Source organism: Strix aluco, chromosome 2, assembly GCF_031877795.1.
Source record: "Strix aluco isolate bStrAlu1 chromosome 2, bStrAlu1.hap1, whole genome shotgun sequence".
NCBI classification, from domain to species: domain Eukaryota; kingdom Metazoa; phylum Chordata; class Aves; order Strigiformes; family Strigidae; genus Strix; species Strix aluco.
The window spans coordinates 123,410,045-123,433,858 of NC_133932.1; the positions used below are offsets into that span (position 1 = coordinate 123,410,045).

Below are 23,814 nucleotides of genomic sequence, written 5' to 3' on the forward strand. Positions count from 1 at the left end.
CAGCATCCACATGTAGCCTACAAAATAAAAAACTCCCCTAATTTTTTAATTTGAACATGTTGTTCAAATATAATTTTCAAATATTGCACCTTGATAAGGTTGCCCAACAAAGTTCCAGTAGACTGATTTTGTTTGGCAACTGGATGTGTAACAGCATCTCACTAGGGTAAACAGGTGGAGACAGGCAAGATCCTGAGAATTTTTCTGCCTAGGAAATACAGTTGAAGATTTTATCAACCCAAGTGAAGCACAAGGATTCAGTATTACATCCTTTCTCTAAGGAAAACCTTGAAGTCTGATATTAGATCCAGAAAACTGGATGAAGTAATGAAGTCACTGCATTTCCCTTTATTTTCAGAGTTCTTGTCAAAGGTAACAAGTTCTTTTGGTAGTATCACAGAAAGGCTATTCTATCTGTTACCTTGAGGGAGTGGGTAAAATGGCATTGACTCAGGGATAGATTTAATCTTACATCGTTGAACACTGATGGGTGATTTCATTAGGTGAAAGGAAAGGATGGAAAGGAACAGTGCGCTCTAAAATAATAGTGATTTAGAGATTGGGGATAAAATGCTGGGTGGCAGAGGGGGCACCTTCAGCAAGAAACATTGGCCTTTTACACCTTGGAAGGGGTCCTGCTGGGGAAGAGGTGGCTGTAACAGTGGTGCACAACTGACCGTGTCCACAAACTGACAGTTGCACACGCTCACAATACCAAAGTATAATGTACTTAGGGATTCACTAGTCTTCGATGTAGACAGCCATTCAAGAAATCTACAGCGATCCCCAAGTTAAGTGGATATATGCCTTATCCTGGAGAGGTCACACCACACTACTTCTTAATCCTACTGCAAAGTATAAGATCTCTGATGCAGATGTTTTCACTCCTGGATTACCCAGAGCTTTGTTCAGGCATTGCTGTGAACCTTTAGTGAATCTAAACACAAAGCCTTCTTGAGCTCAATGGTATTTTAAACTTCATCTGCTAACTTAGCTTAGATACAGGTATTTATACTGTGTTTTTTGCTGTGAGAACATGGAGTAAATCTTCCCACCGTTTCCATAATTCTCACTACATCCTGGAAACACAGCTAAGATCTGCCACAATTTTCTGGAAAAAAATATGTTTTACCAGAGCACAGAGAACAAGACAAGCTCCCAGATTCTTACAGATACATCTGGAGGGGTGGTGCATTGCAGAGGACAGAATAATTCAGGTTTCTGCAGTGTGACTGCTCCCCCTTGGGCCAGGACATTATGGTTATAACTGCACTGATTAATAAAACACTGCTGGCAGCATTCACAGTGACTAGGTGACAACACGTAGTCAACAGGTAACTTGGAAAAAACTTCTTGATTTTTGAGAATAGGAAATATAGCATAGAGGGTGGGATATGCTGTGCAAGCTTGTCTCAGCATTTTACTAGCACTGACACAGCTTCTGGGTACTCAGCTGCAGAGACCAAACACAATGGATGTGTGAAGAGGTACCAAGAAGAACAAGCATTTCTTTCCTCTTGGACAGCATTATGTTTCAGAGCCTGGCATTCAAACATGGCCCCTCTCGGCAGAGCCATCTCAAATGCAGGTGCCAAAGCAAAATACTTATACATATATCTGTATATATATATAAATAATGTGGTATTGTAACTACCGTGTAAATTCAGAATAGGAAAGGACTAGATGATACTTTCAACCCACATGTGATTTTCCAATTCATTTCAATGGGAGTTATTCAGGAAAAATGTGATATTGATTTTTTCAAAGTACAGTATATCTGGACTCTTTAAATCTTTTTAAAATGAAAGAGCTCTGAGTTTAAAAAAAATGCATTTTTAGGGTTTTGTGCTTGGTTTTTTTTAAGAATGTAAACAGTTAAATAAGAATGGAATGTGTTAAAAACAAACTTAGTAGTTTTGCTACAGATGCAATGGCTTTGCCTTCTAAATGTAGCCTTCCACAAAGGTTGGGGGTATATAAGAGATTACATCACTCATGTAAATCGGATGTTTGGCAATCCAGAAATGTAGATGTGGAAATTTACACAATCTGTTATGCTAACTTGGAGAAAGTTCTCCCATTGCCTGTGTTTTGCAGGGAAGTAATGTAATGAATTGAAAAGTCAATTGGTTACCCAGCCTCAGAAGTTAGCTGTTCTGTTCCTGTGTTTTAACTTATTTTCACTTAGCAAAACAAAATCTATAATTATTCTAAATCAATTTTTCCTCTGATGGCTCTTCATTAACTCTTTTAGCATATATAAGAAGGATGAGCACCCTCAAAGTGGTTTTAGATGAGTTTAGAAGTCACCTGTTTTTCATTAAAAAATAGTAGCCAGACACTTACATTGCAACTTTAAGTCTGGTAATCATAACTGTCCATCTGAACAAAAAGAATTTATGGCCTACTGCCATTTTTTTCAAAAAAACATATTTAATACCATGCATATCAGTAATAAATATATACAGGATTTACTCTCAAGAATAGCAAACAGTTAATCCAGTTGCCCATAATCTGACAAGAGCCTATGGGATGATGGTTGTAGGAAAGTAAACCTGCATGACAAGGAAATATACAACTAATACCTTCCCCACTGACACAGAGATTACAGACCCTGTTACTTTTACTCCAGAATAAACTAATGAACAAATTTCTTTTCAGTAAGAGGATGTCAAGTTGGCCTCTCACTATTTAATGAAGCACAGCATGTGCCCAATGCTTCACACCTTTTCTTCCTCCCCCATTAGCAGGGCTCAGTGTAATTTCCACTTAACACAGGTTTCCTTTATCATTATTACTCAATTAAAACATAGAGAGAGTCTTCTTAAAACTTTCAGTGCTACTCAGGGTAAAAGTGGCTGAGGTTAACTATGATAAGCATTGAGGTTTCTTTCTTTTAGCTTACCTATGGAATAAAGATTAATTTCATTATGTTATTCGGAAAAGCAATTATCTGTAACACCCTGTAGTCTCTTCAGTTACCATCTAAAAAGGGAATAGTGAAGAAGATATCCTCAAAACTGAGGTCAAGTGGGGTCATGTCTGACACAGGAATTCTATATCCAGATGCCTTCTATTTATTTTATGATTGAGAAATCAGGTGCAAATTTGTATTTAGTAATTTTTTGCATGAACGTCAAACTTGCACAAGCATGTACACACTATCTCAATACACTGCTACGCACTTTTCTATTGTCAGGCTGATTCCACAGCAAATAAAAAAATGAATAAATAAATATATAAATCTGGATACCCCATGCAATGAAAACTATTTTACTAAGGGTTTTTCATGATCCTAACACAGCTATTTTTTTTCTGTACTGATTAGAGTGTAAAAGAGTGGCAGCTGATACTTCAGTGATGTATAGTTTTCAAATCTCTCATTTGACTTTTCACATATTTCCTGGTTCTGTTTTCATTCATAACATGATGTATTGCTAGGCTCTTCCAAGCAGTTTCAGACACTTATGACAACTTTAGTTCTATTCCTTCATTTAGTTCATCACTTCATTCTCATGTCTCATGAAGTAATTAAAACATAGGTATAGATTTGCAGCTATTTTGAAGCTGACAGACTGTATTTAGATGACTTTTCTTTTTCTTACATCCTTTTTTTCCCATTGTGTGCATGTTCATTTACTCTTAATGTGGTTGGGTCAGTGGAGATCCCTGGTACATGGTGGAGGTTGCTCCTGCTGGGTGCACTATGGGCTCTGTTCACGTAGAAAAAGTACGGGAGACAGCAGGGTTTGGCAGGTAGAGCCAAAGCAGAGTGCTGGGATCTTGCAGCTTCTGCAGCAAGGCGTAGGGCAGCCAGCCAGAGCAGAGCTTGCTACCAGTCAGCCACTGGGGTGGCCAATAGCAGGGACCTACCCAAAAGGTCCCAGGAGGTAGGAGTTCAGTTGCTTACAAGTGCTTTGATCACCATTCCATCTGACCATAGCTACTCTGAGTGCTTTTTGAAAAGTCAAGCACTTATTTTTCTTTTGAACCTCTCAATCATTTGGAAAGCAACCAGACGTCTGCAGACATTCAAACACAGAGCTGTTGTGTTGTCCTGCTGACTAAACCATTTTCTTGTCCTTGCATTTGCGCAAGGTGCCTTTCAAATCGAATTAAAAGGTACATTTGTTTTACTCACGTTTCTCCTGCACATAGAGATAGCCTTCCATTGTCCATTGACTTGGCGGTCTGTAATCCTGGTTGGCTGATTTCATTCTTTGCATGAGTCTCTCCACTTCCTGCCTAGTGCTTTCAAAATTATTCCGGGTCTAATACCCGGAAAAGGAAACAAAGAAAAAACCACATTATCTCATGCAAGTACAAAACAACAATGAAGAACTAATTACTACTAATGCCAAGGAGACTGTATCTGAGACCAACCAAAGCATTTGCCAGAGACATAAAAGGAAAAAAAAAAAAAAAAGCAGTAAATAATAATACACTTCATTGCTTTAGAAGCCTAGGAATAACAATAATGAAGAATTCAACTTAAGCACACAAGTGTAAAGGAAATGTAGTTGAGAATAGCAAAATTCCTCTTTCTGCTGGTTGCTAACCTCAGAAAGGAGGTAATTTTATATCTTTAGGTATGCTTACACAGCATTTTGCAGAGATTTCTCTCTGTGTACTCTAGGATACACAGACAGAAGCCAGGCTAAACTACAAGCTGCTGATAGCATAGCCCCAAACCTGAAGTAGTTAAGTCCCGCTGAGCCACCTGAAGTACAGTGTAGAAAACACTACTTTGGGTTAATGCCAGGCTAACGTCTCGATAGCTGCGGTCTCTCCACACGTGTAAGAGACAAAGGTACTGAGTATCCGTATCTGAAGTAATACCACAGCTGCTGATACTCAGAACAGTCAGGCTACCAGCACTGTCATGAACACTTTTTGACAGGACTATGCAAACACCACCATTAAGTATAACATAAATATGCTAGGTAAGAAACAGGTCACAAGTGGCAGAACTGTGCCAGAAGCATAGAAGTACTGTGTCTATCCTGAATTTAACATGTGTAGCCAGGCACCTCGCCAAGCAAACAATTAGGTCCAAAGGTGGGTTATTCATATTTGCTAATATCTATATGTGTATAAATGGACACTTTTTCCTACTGAATTCAATGAGGCTGTTTCCTTCCACACACCTAGCACAATATAGTAGAGGAGAATTATTATGAGGTGCCAGAGGTCTGATAGGTTGCTACTAATAAACCAGATGTTGAAGAACTTTGTTCCTAAAAAAGAATAAAGATTTTTGTAATGTTTTTGCAAAGTCTTCTTATGGACTCTAATCCTGACTAGTCAGAAAGATACTCAGGAGTTTATACAGTGGTGAATACTTTCTCCTTTTTGTGGGCCATTCAAGGAGTTGCACAGTAGCATAATAATACATGTATTAAATCTTCTTCTTGAAGACAAACATTATTATTAGAGAGGGAGGTAAAATTCTCCTCTGAACTCTCCAGATAATACCCTTAGAGTGAAGTATGACTTCAGACCAAATTTAACAGAGGTCATTTTGAGACCTTCAAGAGCAATATGCCATTGAAGGGAGGAATGTTCCCATTTTGAAGGCTAATCTTTGTCTGTTAAATTTTTAATTACTACTTTTAAGCAGGCAGGACTTTGAATCAAACTGTAAAAAACAAAGCCAAATGGACATGCAAAGTACACCACTGACCAGCTGAAACAGTGACGGTGACAGCGGGTCATGTTAGGACATGGTGACCTGTTAAGAGCTGTCTGTCTGCCACTACTGTGCTACTCCCACGGCTGTTACTGCTCCTGCTCTAACCTGTAGGACAATTTTAGGAACAGAAACAGTTCAGATCAGCTATTCTCCATGACCTTAACACACAATACAATGGAGAGGAGTGCTTTTCACAGCTACAACAGACAGGCTGAACACAATTTTTGCTGAATGCTGTCCTCAGTTTGTCTTTCCCTACACAAATTATTTCACTTCAATCTTGAGTGACAAGTCAGTAGATATCCCATCTGGCAAAAGGAAGCTGTGGATCTAGATCTGAAGCCAGAATTCAAACTTCTGTGCAACAGCAGTGAATGATGTACTATATCCCATTATATCTTCACATATATGTTTCTCTGATATATAAATATAATAAAAAATATCATAACACATTGTTCCTTCTGCCTAACTTCACAGCTCTCTCTACCTCTGTAGTGTATTTACAACTTCAAGTTGTACTTATATAATATTTAAGAAGTGATTTAACTATTTCTTCATTAACACCGAAATTGAAAAAATGCTTTAATAATTCTGTTTCTACAGACATGGGGATAGAAGATACTAACATATTCTGACTTAGAATGCCAGTTTTGGTCCGTGCTGTGGGCTCATGCTCCTCTCAGAACTTGCCACATTAAAGTAAATAAATCTCTGGACTGAAGCACGTTTTTCACCCTTTCACTGAAACTGTGCTGTGCAACAACACTGACCCCTTGTGTCTTTATCTGAAAGAGTCTCAGTAGCAAACTGAAAGTAGCAAATACATAATTTAAAAGGACAAGGGGCTGAGATGGTCTACACACAGAGAACATTTGCATTTTGATCCAAAAGGAAAAGATTAATAATCTAGGAGGTTTTGCCTTATTTCCCCAAGTGGCATTTTAAATGGGATCTACACCTACATATGAACAACAGACCTAAAAGGGGAGGGGGCTACAGAGGTGTGCTGCACGTTTAACCGCAGCAAAACCTGGAAGAGTACAGTACTCCTAAGAATGCAGATCCACATCAACAGTGCTAACGCAATGCTGTCTTCCAACTCTGAGCCAACATATGCCCCTCCAATAGCAAGATGCTACAGGGAAAATGTCAGTGTTTTATTTTCCAGTAACCCACAGAGAACAGTGGTTGAGCACAGTAAGGTGCTCTTGTACTCCCAGACCTATTTCATATTCCCTAAGTTAAGTGGCCAAGGCACTATCCACAAAAGCTGATGTCAGATCTTCTAAACTGTTACAGCTTTGACTCTAGTGAAGCTACAAAAATTGCTGTTGGGTGAATATCTTTTCTTGAAAGAATGAAATGGAAAAGAAAAGAAGTCACTCCGAAGATGCAGCATGTGGAGCACACGATAGAATTCCTTCGCTTCTTTTAATTTGTTCTGTACTTTGATGTTACTTGTCATGAAAAATGTAGGGCTGGCCCAATATTAGCATGTTGAACTTCACTTTTTGCCTTAAAAGCAAATGATAGTGGTTCTAATGCAAACTGGGTGTAAAGATGTTTTGTATCCACTTACTTATATGTCCTTGGAAGTGTAACATCTGAGTTACACAGTGAAGTAAATATACACTTGTATACAGCAGTTACGATGAGCGGAAAAGTATGTTGATTAAATGCATTTTTGTTATTTCTGAAAGCTACACAATTTTTGGCTCTTACTACTAAATTCAGACCAATCTACAGCAAGAGATCCATCTGCTCAGTTGAGAGTAACTCTCTACACAAACAACATATCCTTTACTCCAGTGGAACTTAACGCTTGTGAAAGCTGCTCACCATGGAGGAAGGCCCCACTAATTATTTGATGCTCCAGAGAACAGCTAGAGAACAGCTTCCCAAGTATGCTCTATATGCAGTGGGAACCTAGCATACAGCAGGACAAGCTTTTTGTGGCAATCTGCGATCTTAAAGAAACAAACTGCATCATTCTATACCAGTTGGAGCATTTTTGGGACATCCACTTACTACAGAAGATGGGCCCCATTCTTAAGAAAGCATTTGCACATGTTTAAACCTATGTGGACTACTCTGTTTTCTAATCAAAACTTGGCTGCTGTCCTGCTTTGCTGGTTCTCGCTCCCAAAATTTTGACCTGGAAATCACAAATTAATTATCTGAAGATTAATTTTTCCAAAGTTATTTGTTGACAGGAATCTTAATTACATTAAACTTACAAAAAACCCCTTTTACCTATTCATATATTAATTTGATTTCAGCTTATGAAAACATTGCAAGATTTAGAGTTTCAATAAAGTGCTAAGAGTCTACATTAATATCCTGAAATTAAATTAGCAAACAAAATGTTGTAAATGCAAATCATCCTTACGTTCTGCAAATTGAACTGCAGTTGCTGCTTGTATGGTGCAAACTCCTGAGCCAGTTCATATCCTTCATGGTAAAACGTAAATAATCCTTGAAGAAAGGCCAAGAGCTGAAAAGGCAAAATTGAGAAGCATCATGTATTTTTAACATGCCGTCTTAATGTGATACACTAACTTATAAGGAATAGGTATTGCCTGAGGTAGTGAAAAAGTAGTTCTTAGGAACTGTTACACTCTTTTTCTATTCAGGTGAATATTAGAAAGCAAAAACTAAGGACAGTTGATTTTCTATTAGATTTCAGCAGCAAAATATGGCAAACCATCAGCAAAAAACATTCTGTGTCTCAGCTCCTGGAACACTCTAAGCTTTCATTACCTGCAACAGCAAAGCTTTGCTGAGCAATGAATTCATAGTCAGATCTTAAGAAATAATGTGCTAAACAGGCTTTTGCGTCATGAAGTTGTGATTTCCATAATAATTTAATTCACTGTCCTAGTCATTTTATCCAGTATTTCAGTTGGAGTCTTTGATGGTGTGCATTTTCCAACTTCATACTTTCAGAGTTCGAGGTTTTTTTCTTCAAAATATTTTTTCACTTTCTTCATAGTAATTGCTCGGGCTATGACCTATTTTCCACAAGTGAAACTCTTGAAAGTATGTTTTGGATAGCTTAATGCAACACAAGAAATCCAGACTATTTCTTCCTGCTCTGAACAAAATGCAAACTCTATCTGCTATGTCTGTGACTGACTCCAACAGAACAGCTGTAGTCTGTACATATCCAGGTGAAAATTCTTTTCAAAGTTTGCTTTAAAATAATGTTTAAGTAGTAAAAAGTGCAACTAGATTGTAGCTGTTCAGTTAAAGCATTCCTACCAGCTATTAGTTTTTAAGGCCTTCTAACTCACTCGGTTCCAAATTTTAAAAATGTTTTGACATTGCCATAAGTCGTCTTATCTGCTATTAAATAACAAGCATTTAATTTTTTATTATAGACTGTTTTCTTTGTATATATAATTTAGTTTACAAAAAAAGAAGGAAGAAATAAAAGGAGATATTAACTTGGATGTACAATAACAAAAGCTGTAACAACAGGACAGATTTATCTTAGTATATTACTGCCATTGAAAAGCCAATCACCTAGGCTAAGTAACTGGCTGTCCAGGCTGCCTCCTAAACTCAGTAAAAAACCACAGGTATTCAAGAGCATAATTCTTTTTCCTTTTTCAGACTTCTCTCTCAGGATGGGATGAATGATCCAATGGAAACATTTATCTCTCTCCATCGATTACTGAAGTAGCCTAGACTCAGGCAACAAAAACGCCATCATTCATATTTAATTCACTTTTCTTTGTGTTACCAGTACCATAGATTATTGCAAGTGAAACAGCTTAAAAATGTAGCTTTTAGTGTGTTTATATTTTCTTTAAATTTACAATCAGCCCTACTTGAAGAAATGTAGTTAAATTTTTCCTGCCTCCCTCTTTCCTATTGCTAAGAGACTGCTGTACTAAGGTAACACATATATTTCAGAGGAATAGCCAAAAAACCGGTTTGCAATTTTAGAGCCCCATCGATTGCAGCATCGCAAGACATTCCACACCCTTTAACGAGCAAAATTCCACAGTTTGACAGATGAGAGATCAAGGATGCAGCACTCTGGGCAGAGAAGCTAACATGATGACTTGCTGCTACCAGACTGAAGTCTTGCTCTCCCCTTCCTGTTCTTCCTCTCTTTCCCCTTTCAGTCTTGTCACGCATCCTGCACATCCTTGTGTCAGCTCTGGCATCACTGAGCCCTTCAGTGAGCATCTCTGCCTCAGGAAGCCTGCTGTTCTGCTGCATTAGCAAGTTAAAGCAGTTCGAGGTTAACAGACCGTTTAAGTGCTGGCACAAATAGAAATGTGAAGCATGGCTGGGAGAAGGACTTCACCCTTGGTTTTTACTGGTATTGCAGGATCAGATGAAACCGTGGCCTCAGGCAGAGGTGGTGAAAGCCCATGGCTGCCCAGTAAGTTGGCCACAGAGACTGAAGAACTGAGAAGATCATTGGTCATAAAAATCACTTTTTGTGGGGCCTCTACAAGGGGTGTGAATTCCTGAACCACATCTTACCACCAAACAAACAATGAAGGCAACACAGTCAAGTGAAGGGCTCTACAGTTAATTGTCTCAGCTTTACATGATCATCTGTCCAGCTGAAATCATTATTGCAGCTAAGGACCTGGCCCTGAAAGTCTCTTACTGGTTATTCAAGGGGCTTTGACGAAGGTCCAGATACAACACTTTATCTTAAAAAGCTCCAATTATGTGAACGGATAGAAATAGTTCTCTAATTTTAAGGTTTAGAATGCAATTCTAGAAAGAATTATATGAAAGAAATAAAAAGTAAAAAAAAAAAGTAAAGAAAAAAAAAGAAAAAGTAAAGTGAAGAAAGAAAACCAGTCTTCCTTTTTTACGAATAAAGTATAAAATAAGTAAGGTAATTATAACTAAGGCTCTGCTCTGGCTCCAGCTGTGCAAAGCTCGTGCTCACAGACTAGATCCAGTTACTCATCAGCATCCTGAATTACAGCTCCTTCAGATATAGCAGCATAACTAGTCCTGTGCTTACTTTGACTTGGTCCAGTCAAAGGATGTGGATTAACTTAACCTGTAAGTATGAGCCTGCTGCCAAACCCACCCCTTTCAGCTAAAGATGCACTGCAGGAGTAATATGAGTGCACAGCAAAACTGCAGCCAGACCAGAATGTTAGAACACACCAAAATTACAATAAAAGCACAAATGGGAGAAAGTGTCAGTATGTCAGCTTATGCTTGAATTTTGAAGATCAGCTTAAAGGGCATTTCAGGAGAATGCACTATAAACTGTTTACATTTCAGCTTCAATACTCGAAGAAAACCATTTTCCACAATACAAAACGCTTTTACAAAGTACACAGAGATATACTGACAAGGAAAATATTTAACACAAGATGGCAGCAAAGCTGAATTTATCAGAAAGCAAAAAAATAGCAGCAAAAAAACCTGAGAAAATTCTGAATGCATTTTAGTTAAAGTACACCTCAGGTATTCTGGCAGTTGTGCACTGCAGAGGATCTGGCCCTGTGATTCTCTTGGTCAAATACTCTCTGAGCACTTAGAAAAATAGGAATAAAAGTAAAAATATACTTATTTTATGCAAGCCCTAGACCAGCCTATTCAAGTTCTGTGTTGAAACAACTGTCACCGAGGATGGTATTTGCTTCTATGTATGTGCCACTAGAAAACACCCTGTACCCAACAGGCCTGTGCTGTTAACGCATCTTCACAACCACTCCTATCAGGACAGGTACAGCCATAGCACTGCACGGAAGAGATACAGAAGCCAAGGACTTTGCCCTAAGCTTATGTTCACAGTGGGGTTTTCTTGCTGCTGGTGTTAGAAGTGGTACCACTGCTAAAGGCAGGCTTATCATTTTAAAGATATTTGTACTAAATAATAAAGAAAACCAGTCCTTTTTTCTTTCAAAAAAGGTTTACTGAATTGTATTTTCAAGGTGGTCTTCAAATATAAAGAGGTGACTTGTTTCACCAAACATCACATACAATGCCTGATGTTTTCATATCAACAATTTTTATTTTCCACAAGTGCCTTATAGTTACCTCATTCTGAGTATTTAATCGGTCACATCAATAAAGAGCGAGGTCTGAACTCAGTAATATAACGCTATTCACTACCCTAGTGCCACAAGGATTTCAACACAGAACCTGAAACAAAATCCAACTACTTCTTGAGACTTTATTTATTTTTATGTAGAGCTGGTGACCTCAAGTCTGCCTGGTCATTTCATTCTCACAGGAAGAAGACTGTACTTAGGTTTTGGATAGGGGAGGAATTTAACCTTTGGCCTGCAGCACATCAGCCAGAAGTCCCTGTCTCCCTGGTTTCATTTATTTATAAGTAGATAGCACTTATTCATCAGATTAAAGTGAATGTAGTTAATAATGTAGAAAATCCAAGAAAGGGGAAATTGAGTTTAACATCCACAGTGAAGTCTCATGCAATTACAAGCAGGGTTTGTTGATGGGTGTTTTTTTTTCTCTTTAAAAAAACACTTCTGGGGTTTTGTGACATTTAATGGACCACTCCTCACATTTCAGATAGTTTACTGCTTATGAACTCTGTGCCCTGATTTCCACAGGCCAAGGAAGTCCTGGCATCGCTGAGGGACAAAGTGGAGCTCTAAGATGGTGTTTGTATTCCTCTTGACAAGCATAACATCCTCAGAAAGCGTCACTGATTTGGACTAGATTCTCTGGGCCCACAAGGGCAAAGCTAGGATGACAGATTATTGTCACTGTCTTTGCTTTCTTGTTTAATTTGTTGTAAAGTAAATCTTAACACTAATTTATCCTTGAGAAAAAGTTTAAATTGTTTAAATTGTTTAAATCTGTATGAAAAGCTTTAGGGTTTTTTTCTTCCTTGGATACAATCAAGATCTAGGAGGATCATAAATAGGCATCTGTCAGTTACTCACATTAGTACACATTAGCAACACCTTGAAACAAGATGCAGAGAACAGCAGAGAAACCCAGGACCTGTGGAGCAGCTGCAAAAGTCTACTCTAAATATTATAATCCTCTATTCAATGAGTCATTAGCATTTTGTACCTTAAAATCTCTCCCCACTCTCCTCCAGGAAGGAACATAACTCCACTCTTACCAACTTCTACTGTCCTACTGTCTTAGGTGTAACCCACCTGGCAATTTTTGCTAGAATAGTTCTCCCACTCTGGTTTCCCAGACCATCCTTATCTTTTGGCACAGACAAACTGAAGATCTTGGAAAGAGCTCCAGCAGATCGTTTGCTTTTGAAGTTCTGTTCTGATGTCATGAACTTACCGTTCTTCCACATGGGCACCCCAGTTTCCTCCTTCACTGCACTAACAGCCTTTCTTTCATTTTGTTAAACTCTCCTTCAAAGAGTCTGTTACTAACACATCAGACTAAGAATTACATGGAGACATGACACTGAGCTGATAAATCAGAGACAAAAGCAGCACACGCACTAGAGTGCCCCACAACCAGCAGAGCTCCTGAGGAGGAATGTCTATACAGACACACCACCAGGCATCTTCTAGCATCTGAACATCTGTAGAGCCCACAGAGGAGAATGAGTAATATGGCAATTCTTTTGACATGTGATTTTAAAGTGCTAGTCTTTGTCCTTACCTACTTGCATGTAGGAGGATGTGCTCATACTTCCAACATCACTTACAGGAACTCTGCAATTTTAGAAAGCCTATTTTGAAGACTGTGTATTATAATTCACTTGGCATACTTTGCCTTATGGGGTTTAGTGAATGCTTTTTATTCTAGCATGTTGTATGCAACAAACTAGAAACAAAAAATTAAGAATTTTGAAGGTTCAAAATCTTATAACTGACGTTATAATTTAAGCTCCATTTATATTCAGATTGATTATAAAAAATTCACACCTGGAGCCAGAAGACACTGCCTGCAAGGGCTATCATTACTCAGTCATCAGAGTATTTCCTGTACCTTCCTCTGGAACATCAAGTAATGACCTATGTGCAAGAAACAGCATACCAGGCTAAAATGCCTACTGATCTGACACAGGATGGCAAATGATCCACTCAAAAGTAGATTTTACCTACTGGATGTGTATACCTGGTGACAAAAATACCCACGTCCACAAGACTGAGTTTACCAGTAACCTCCCCTGCTTGCTTACTCAGTATCAGCACTGATGAATTGATAAATTGCTCTTTCATTTTGGTAATTCATAGCTGCTGCTGTGATGGCTGACAGTGTTGGGACAGCTCCTGGTCAAAAGGATAACGCTCAGTATCTCCAGCTAAAATATATAAAATAAAATTTATTTTTCCTCTCTGTCTAGCACATAGGATGAAAGATGCCCTATTTTAACTATATGTAATTGCACAATAATATTTCCTGATGTACAAAGTCTTCTCAATACAGAAATTTTCTATTACTTTAAAGGAGCATAAAGTCTCCTATACCAGGGTCAGAGCTAAGTCAAGATTGCTAGATTTTTCCAGTTTTGTAGAAGTAGACAGAGACACACTCTGGATTAATCTGTGACAAGTAAAAAAATGTTCTTATTTAGGAATCCGAGCAAAGTTTTAGTCTCTAAGATTTGGCAGCTGTAAAGATAGGATTTCTCTAAGTACTGCTTGCTGAATCCAGGTTCATTAGTTTGCATCAATGTCAAACATTCACTATATAATACATTCTCATCTCATGGAAAGGAGGCATCTGAGAAGCTCTTCTTGGTGACATTGGGTGTTAGAGATGTAATTCAACCTGTTTCACAGTCAAAGAGTGCTGCTTCGGTTAGTTACAAGGGAGCTGGAAGACGATGTGGAGAGAGAAAAAGTTATACCTGTCATGTTCCTCTTTCACAACTGATGCTCTGCTATGTTCAGTATGCTTAATGGGAAGGGACAGATGACATTGGAAGTTCTGTCAAGGGCTACAGGTACAAACTAAATAAGGCAATTGGCAAGCTAGTCCTGTATGACATGAACGGTAGTAATACTACTAATATGACAGAAATATACTAGCACATCATAATGAAGCAGCTTTTGGTACTGACTGACCCAGAAGATAGTTAGGGATGGAGGGCAGAAGCATGGTCCAGGAGAAAATCCCAGATCTAAATATGGACTTTGAAACACAGCTTTATCTTCCTCTTTTATGGCATCAACATATGCTTGCTTTTATGTGCAAAGTAAACTAAAGACAAATGACTCCACCAACAAAAAAAATAAACTTACCTATCCTATAGAAAAACTGATTTTTCACTTCATTTCATATATAACTTGGAAAAACATATGTGTGTACTGCCTACATGGAATGTTTAAATCCAAAAACTGGCTCAAAATTTCAGCCATGAAACCATGGTATTAGGAAACGTCCATTATGTGTTGCACAGACACAGCATTACATGTTGTCCCATTAAAACGTTATGCACACTCCAAGCCATCAGACATTTCACTTCACAGTAGATATGGTACTCTTATATAATCCTTTAATAAACACATGAAGTGCCCAAGCCAAGGTCTTAATGTCCATCTATATACAAAAACCTGCAATCACAATTTAAAAAGGGAGCAAAAATAAATATTTTAAATTTAATTTTCAGCTTTAAATGCATGTATTCAGAAGAAAATAAAACATAAAACTTACAGGTTCTACAAATTCAAATTTCTTTTTCTCTTGTACTTCTTGAATTTTAAAAACATATTCTAGTGATGCTTCATAAAAGTTTTGATGTTCTCTGTCAATCTGTGTATCTGCCTAAAAGACAAAATGAAATATAGACGTTAATTTGTTCTCATGATTGCTTTAAAAACAGATTTTGTCATTAACAAACAGATCTTCCATAACATTATTTACAAGTTTCATGGGGTTCAGTTTTCTTCCTGAAAATTAGAATACCTACTTAAAATACCTAAATGCAAGTTTAAGAAGCTAACGCTACACATTTCAGCCTCATGCCTTTTCCCCACTCCTTTTTGGTTTCTGCTTCCTTTTTGCACTTTAATATTTTAGTTTTTAGGAGAGCCTGGAGCAAAATACAGAAAGGTGGCAGCAGGAACTCTGTCTCTGGTATATGGCAAGTTTAGAAAAAGAAATAGAAGAGATTAGGATAGGAATTAAGGAGGGACAAAAAGATAATGATTTCTATTGAAATGTTTGAGTATCACATTAAGTGAAATCGTATCTATTTCTCAGCTTCAAATACCTTCCCAAGAAGGTATTTTCTTTTTTAAATAGACTGTCTTTAACAACAACATCTTGCAAATTACAATTTCAAAGTATGAGTCACATACTCTTGAAACTTAAACATATTTAAGTCCTTAACCTCATAAATCAATTATTTTTCATGTTTTAATTTTCCAATGTCACAACTACAAGGCAATACTTGTCAAAAGTGCCTGAATAATACCACCCGACATGAAGATACAGTACCAAAACAGTGTCTTCTGCATAAACAGCTAAAGAATTAACTCTTATCAGCTGATAGAGTAATAGGCTTTTATCCTCAATTTAAACAAGCCATGGGAGAGGGACCTAACAGTCGAGCAGTGTAGTATGTGGATAATGCTTAAAGAAGAGATACAGACTCCATTTTAATGAATCCTTCTTTGTAACAAACCATTTTCTCAAGCAAATCCCTTTTGGGCTGCATTAGTTAGGTTTTATTCTTAGGTCAAAAAGAAATTTTATCAAGTATTGACAATATCAGTAAGACTAGTTCAGCTATTTCTGATGTAAGGCAGTTAAAATAGAGCAGTACACTTCTGTTTATTTTCTAGTTCAATTCTGGCATTAGAAACAACAAATATGGGAAAACTGAAAAAGCTAGATGTTGTCCTTCCTTGACAGCAAACACTAAACCAGCAAACATATCATAAAAGAGGTTTAGTACTTTTAACAGTACAAATGCAAAAAGTCAGTGTTTTCCTTCAGGCAGGACTTGATCACTAGTAGCACCATATATCATTATCACTGCTTCTTTAGTCAAGGACATGCTACTATCGTGATTTGGCCGCACAGACTCTTAACGATATTGATCCACTTCCCTAGCACACTGCCCTAACACTTCTTCAAAGCATGGGTGCCAATGATATGTTTCAAATGAATCAGTACTAGCATTTCCTTCCCACACCTGTAAAAACTAACCAGGAAATGAAGTACACAAACTAATACTAAGAAGCAGAAATCACGCACTCAACTCCAGCAATCAAGTGCTTTACCAGAGAATTAACTCTGCCACGTGCCGTTCATATAATGTGTTTGGCTACTGTTTTCTCTGATACTCTGTTACCAGTTTTATTTTGCAAAAAATATATCATAAAAGCAATGCTGCATAGCTGAACAGAACCAGGTGCCACCACTCTGGGACATGATCCAGCAAGCCCTCGCTCACACAAGCGCCATCAATAAGCACTTGAGACAGACCTCAGCTCTCACATTTAACTGTAAGCAAATAATAGAATCTAGTTTCAGAAATGAGCTCTTTCAGGCTTTGACTCAGAAAAAGTATTTAAACACCTAATTAAATCCATCTCTATTCTGAACAGCATTTAAGCAGATTGTAGTTGTAATGATACTTATGACAACCAAGTGCCATCTCAAATATGGATGGGCTCCTAAATTAAGGCCATAATCACCACTAGTGTATGGGGACTAAATCATCATTTCCAAAATATACCTTCTGTAGAAGCTTATGAATTTGTGTGAACACCGAGGATTTAGATTTGTAAGAATCACTTTGAAAGTGATTTTAAAGTTTCAAAAGCTGAAAGGATTTTCACATGATTTTCTATGACTTCAAACTGCACATAAAAAAAAAAAAAAAAGATTTGATAGATATGAGTTTGAGTCTTGCATAATATCTAGTTATACTGAGTAATATTTTCATTGATGTAGGATATCACTAAAATGTATACCAGAACTTCACATAAGCTTGGAGACTGAAGCCTTTGCTCTGTATTTATGTATGACTCTGGAACAGATTTCAGAGAAATAAAATCATGAGTTAATTAACTTTTTCATATCCCTCAATTCTGACTATTTTCTGCTCCACTGTGGACTTCAGTAGACAGTGAAAAGACAGTATCATGAAGTTGCTTTCTGATGCTAAAGGAGAAAAGTCTAATCATCTATGTAAACTGCATAAGCAGTCTTGCAGGCTCTTAAAATATCCAACACATTTCAATTAGGTGAATATATGCAAACCACTCTCTATAGAATACGTTCAGACCATCAAACTTTAGAAGCCCAATTAAGGTGCTCTCAATTGCACTCAAGTGAGATATGTAAAACAGCCCAATATGGTACAAGAACTACTCTTTGCTCATCCCAGTACTCTTTAACCCACATAATGTGATGGGGTACCAAGAAACTTCAACAATTCAAAGAAACAGTGGGTTAAAAAAGGAGTAATATTTTTCAGTGTGACAGTAGCAGTCGAAAAATGGTATTCCCATTTCACTAAATGCATGAGGTCAGCCTGAGGCAAGGTGTTCCCTTCACTTGCAGGGAGCACTAAACCCCAGTCGCCAGTACCGCTTGGTTCTTTGCTCGTGCTCTGGCTCTGCTGTGGGCTGCTCCAGCGAACCCTGTCCTGGAGCGATCGGCTACCCATGGGGCTCACCTGAACCACTCTGGATGTGAATCAACATGTCGGGCCAGGAACTGGTGCTTGGCCTCCTTTTATTTATGATACAGATACAGGCCAAAAGTCTCTCTGGTTAACATTTTTAGTACTGCTCTGCTATTGTACCTTCTACTTATGGTGGGTCTGTGCTGCTGATTCAGCATACCTATAGCTGCATAAAACCGGGAAGGCAGAAATGACAAGTTATGCCTTAGGAGCTTTACAAATGGGGCATCCAGAAAAGCAAAAAACATCAGCCTCGGTTACAAGATTTTTAAATCCAGAGATGTTACTTAAGGACACAGTGGAAAAATTTATTCTGGTTTTCCATTAGTTTATATACTTGAGCCAAATCCATTGTTATTCTACCACAGTTTATTATATTCACAGTTGTTACTTTTCACTTCAGTTGCTGTTTTTAGACTGTAATTATTCTTATGTCTCAAGAGTAAAATATTTTATTTCATTTTATATTTTATTTCTATTCTAGAGTAAATTGGTGCTTACATTCATTTTTCCACATTTTGATAAGAAATTGATTTATTTTTTTCTCAGCTGGTGCTTAGCCTCTAACAGAACTGCTGCATCAATACACAGATCATTTAAGAAAAGTGAAAGATGTAAAACTTTGACATAAAAGTGGAACAATTAACTAATCCTACATAATTAATATCTTATCTAGACTGATTATTATAGACAGAACAATAGCAATTCAGGAATATAAAAATTATTACAAATTTTGAATTGCTAAGCGTCATTTAATTCTAATTGTATTATTGGTAAACATAAAAAAAAAATCCTACAATTTGTGACGGAGTGATGGTCACATCTGTGAAAACTCCATCTGCAAACTAATACCCATGTTAAGAGTCACTGTGACAAGAGTAATCCCATCAAAATAATTTTTTGGCACAAATCCCAAGGTGTCATTGATATCAAATTGCTGGTTTTACTGTAATTTGCCTCAAAGAAAAATCATAATTATTTCTACCAGCATACTGAAAACCCCTGAAATCCTCCTGTTAAACTAGACGTTTTCATGGTTTGTTTTTTTTAACAGAAAAGAATTAGTCATACAGACTCTTCAAAGCTGAAGTTGTGGATACAGTTTCAGGGCATGATGCTGCAATCTCAGAATAAGGTGAAAAAGAGGAAAACAGAAGCATAAAAAAGCATCATTAAAGTGATCTCAGTTCAGTCTTCCAGATTAATATTTATGTGAAACACAAGCATAACTTCATCAAGCAACAAATTAAGTAGCAAAAAAAAAGCAAGTAATTAATTGACTTTCACATATACCTTATAAAGATCACATTTTTATTTAACATAATTCTGTTGTTGCAACCAATAAACATTAGCTGTACTTGATGTACACAATGTTGGACATGAGCCTTGTTAAAATATTTAACTCTTATTAGGGTCATATTAATCCTACTCAGGAATTTATATTCACAACAAGCGTGACTACAAGAAATCACCACAATTTCACATTAACAAAATACAGCATGTCGTGAAGAGAACCAGTTTGTTATGATCTCTATGTAAATGTGAAAATGGGTAATACTGTGTTTAGTGCTTACATCTTGCAAATGAGATTCTTTCTTCTTTGCTGATAAATTTAAGTGTTTCTCTAGGATGGAATAATACTTCTCACTTTCCTTGTCAAACTTCTTCTTCCCATCCTGAAAAACAAAACATTGCCAAGTAAAGTATCTGACTAAATATCACAGCTAACTTTAAAAAAAAGAATAGGTGCCAAAATATGCCTGGTTATAAAGCCATTTTTGTTGGTTCCTACATTTTTAGGGTTCAAATCTGAATTGGGCCTAGGAGGACTGATTCAGTTATTAAATGCAATATTAAGCAGGATTTTTTCCATAAATAATAAACCTATACAACACACTCACATAGTTTCCCATAATAAATACATGAGGTTTTAGGTAGGTGGTATCTTGTTAAGCGGACTTTTAATGAAAAATAATCTTTCCCAAGATTTATAGATGTACCTGCCTGTCACACTGTCTCTGCTGAATAAAAACATTGTGGAAGAGGTAGGTGAGTATAACAAATATGATGATGATATAGGCCTATCTTTTGCATTTAAGACTAATATGCTTATTTTCCACCCTCATTCTTAAAATATGAGGATGATGGAAAAGCACAACGAAAAGGAATTGGTTGCAAAAGGAAACCGGTCCAAAACTCTGTTTCCAATAATGTTTTGATGTGTCTGAATATTTAAGCTTGTCTCATTTAAAACAGTTATCCTGCCTTTTTCCTTTCCCACTCCTCTTAAGTTTTTCCCATCATGTGCAGACTATCCTCACACTTCTACCACAAGATTACTTTAATACACGATAATGCAAAAGAAAGCTACCACCACGAGTAAATTAAGAAACAGCTTATTCTCTGTAATCTAATTTAGAATTTATACTTCAAAATTTTTAAAATCATCTATTCTGAAATTTAAACCCAAAATCTAAGAAAAAGACAGCTTTCTCAAAAGATTTTCTATCTTTCAAGAAGTGTAAAATTTCAGGAAATAGGAGAAGGTATTAAAATAAATATCCCATCAGAGTCATTATTAATGTTAAAAAAATAATTTTTAATTATAAAATTATATATCCTCTAATTAAGAGGAACTCTCTGCCAGTGACTTTTACAATCTTAGATAAGTCCTAATGATTCCTTCTAATGATTAACAAGTGGAATATTTTGAGAAAACAAAGAAAACTCAAGATGACTAGTTCTACTTACACATGTGCAAAAGGTATTAATGGTGGAAAAACTAATTAGCGGACATAATTCAGTAACATCAGATCATCTTTGGAACGGTAGTGATTCTTTTCCCAACCCCTTTCTCCCTGGAAATTGTTATATACAAAACCAAATAACTAGCCTGCATTGTAGCACCACCCTGTTTTTCTTTGCCATATCATGGGAAAGTCAGGTCAGTCAGAGAAATAAGAAATGGAAGGAAGAATTTAACGTCATGAATGAAAACTTATTAACCAGCTGTAACAACAAACCCCTTACTGATTAGCTCCAGTGACTAAAGTTCACAGTGGTAATTATACTAGGTTATAAACCACATCAAATACTTTCTATCCTGCAAAAAGTTAAAATATATTTAGTATGAAAAATATGCACAATTTTAATGTTCTCATCACCTCACAATATCTTCAAAAGACATCATAAGGAAAAGAAGGCACTTGACCCACAAAATATTAATTAACAATACAGAAAAATTCCCAATGCCTTCTGTATTTAATTGCAGCTATGCAGATATAAGTAAAAAAAGGCAAAAAGGAAAAAATAAAAAAGCTTGTATTTTGCCTAGCAAGAGAAAAGAAGATATATGAATTATCTTCCAATCACGTTCTTAAAAGAAAGAGAGAAGAAGAAGGCAGGACTTGCCAAATGACCGATTAGCCAAAAAAATCAACTTTCATGGGACTGAAATCATGGGTTAGTTCTACAGCCACAGTTTTATTGGGGAATACTGAAGTGCCAGGTCTTTATGATCAAGCAAGAGCAACCTGAGTATTTCAACATCTCCTTTAGTCACAAACAGAAATTCAGTTTAGTTGACCACACACCACAGATACGTATCTTTTGAATACAAGGTGCAGTTAGTTGCATACTGTCTTATCTTCTGAGACAATGGTGTTAAGGTGCTGGACAAAAAAAAATTAACTGGATTATTTGAAAATAATAATAAAAATAAAATCCAGGTGACACAGGAGGCAAAGTCACCACCTTGAGGAAATGCCCAAGTCAAGGGCAAACTCAACTGATGCAATGAAAATCACAAAGAGAAATTACTTTTTAATTTTTTTTCCATGTCACAAAGGTGAGAGAGGACTCAGTCTGATCGCAATATTGAAGCCTTTGGTCAGAAGCTGCTGGAGTTCAATGGTGGATACACTGTCCAGGAGGCCATCTACTTCAGAAAGTAACTTGCCATGGCCTTTGACAATGAGGCCTGGGTGCAGATGACATATGCTGCACATCTGGGCTTGACGCTGTGCTTCTCTTTGCTGCCTCAGAGGCAAGACTGAAGGAATGAGACATGGAGCCACGGGCAAAACTCCTGCAGAATTCCCTGTATCAGACTGGGAATCATCCAGCCCAGCCAGGTCAGCACCAATTCCTTCCCTAATAGATTGATGATATGAGCAGTAGGTATTCCTCTTGCCTCATGAACTATTTGTCTCAGAAATAAGTTGATAAACAGGTGACGGATGATCTGAAGTCTGGTCAGCCACCTGAGCTCACATTAACGTTATCTTTACTAACAATAGTTGCAAAGAAGTCTGAAGTCTAATCTGCTTGGTGAGAGCCAAAGAGAAAGGTATGAAAATGGGACTTGGCCACCTGAAATAGCTCCTCTTCTATCACAGAGCACATCAAATGCACGTCAATGCCAAGAAGGATCCATTTACATATCTAATGTGTTTCCCAATGTACCAAATCCAGCAGCTTATAATTTGTGCTAACATCTACACTAAAACCTGTGAATATCACATTACTTATTCTCTTTATATGTAAAAAGGAAAACACAGGAAGTAAATGATCACATCTAAACAGATACAACTCACCCAAGAACAAGAAAAAAAATTTCAAATAAACTAATTGTGATTGCAAGGCATCTTGTATCCCACGTGAAGCTTCATGAAGATCTCTGTGGCACCACCTGTGAGGATACACAGAATCTGAAGGCTCTCTCGGTCTTCTGCCAGTAGTGCCGGTCCCCTCCTAGACCGCACCTCTCTGCTGTAACAGATCCGCTCAACCACTACCTTCACAGCTTCTACATGAGTTAAGTTAAAGAGAAAATAACAGTTTGGAATTTCCTTGATAGCAGGACAATTTCTGGCCCAAGCACAGTGTCTCCAGGGGCAGCACATCCTGTTAACATCTTCCTTTTTTTCCAGATTTTAACACAACAAAATTTCTCCCTTCAAAACTAGAAGCGGACAAAGTAAGGAGAATAAACAGAAGCAGACTGAGAATAAAGATCACTTGACAGTTTTGACTGCATTTGTGTTTTTACTCAGTGATACTTCTGGTAATAAGGCTGCAGTGCCAGAAGGACAATGTTTCTGGCACTGTACGTATCACTCACGACATGTTTCTGGGAAAAGTCTAAAAAATACTGGTCCCAACAGGTGAGTTCCTTTGCTTGAAAGGTCCTCTGCTATGTCAGAAAAACCACATATTTTAGTGTACTGAAGCCTCTGCAAACTGTTTATTTCATAGACATTAACAAAAAAAGACACACTCAGAAGCAGGTGATTCATTTTCTGGAAGAGAAGAAACACTTCAGTTTATGCCAAGACAACTCTCACCTCGCACACTCAGTCGGTGACTCACAGCACACAGGCGCATCCTAAGTGGAGTCACAGACTTACCTCATTCCAGCTTTAGCCTTTTCTTCTGCAACCCTCAAAACACTTTCTTAGACACAGCTGCTGCCCAAATTAATCATCTGAATCCTGGTCCCAGCAATCTGTGCCTGTGAGACTGAGAATCCTGCTTT

General features: G+C 37.4%; 1 protein-coding gene across 1 annotated transcript in view; it reads right to left on the bottom strand.

The window, feature by feature from the left end:
- The window catches only part of ARHGAP42 (Rho GTPase activating protein 42), a 175,770-nt gene that overhangs the window by 44,465 nt on the left and 107,491 nt on the right, over positions 1 to 23,814 (bottom strand). Inside the window, exons 5-8 of the mRNA XM_074816203.1 lie at positions 19,853 to 19,954; positions 15,293 to 15,403; positions 8,082 to 8,186; positions 4,142 to 4,271 (exon numbers count right to left, since the gene is read on the bottom strand). Coding sequence (XP_074672304.1) covers positions 4,142 to 4,271; positions 8,082 to 8,186; positions 15,293 to 15,403; positions 19,853 to 19,954 — 448 coding nt within the window. The remainder of the gene's footprint in view (positions 1 to 4,141; positions 4,272 to 8,081; positions 8,187 to 15,292; positions 15,404 to 19,852; positions 19,955 to 23,814) is intronic.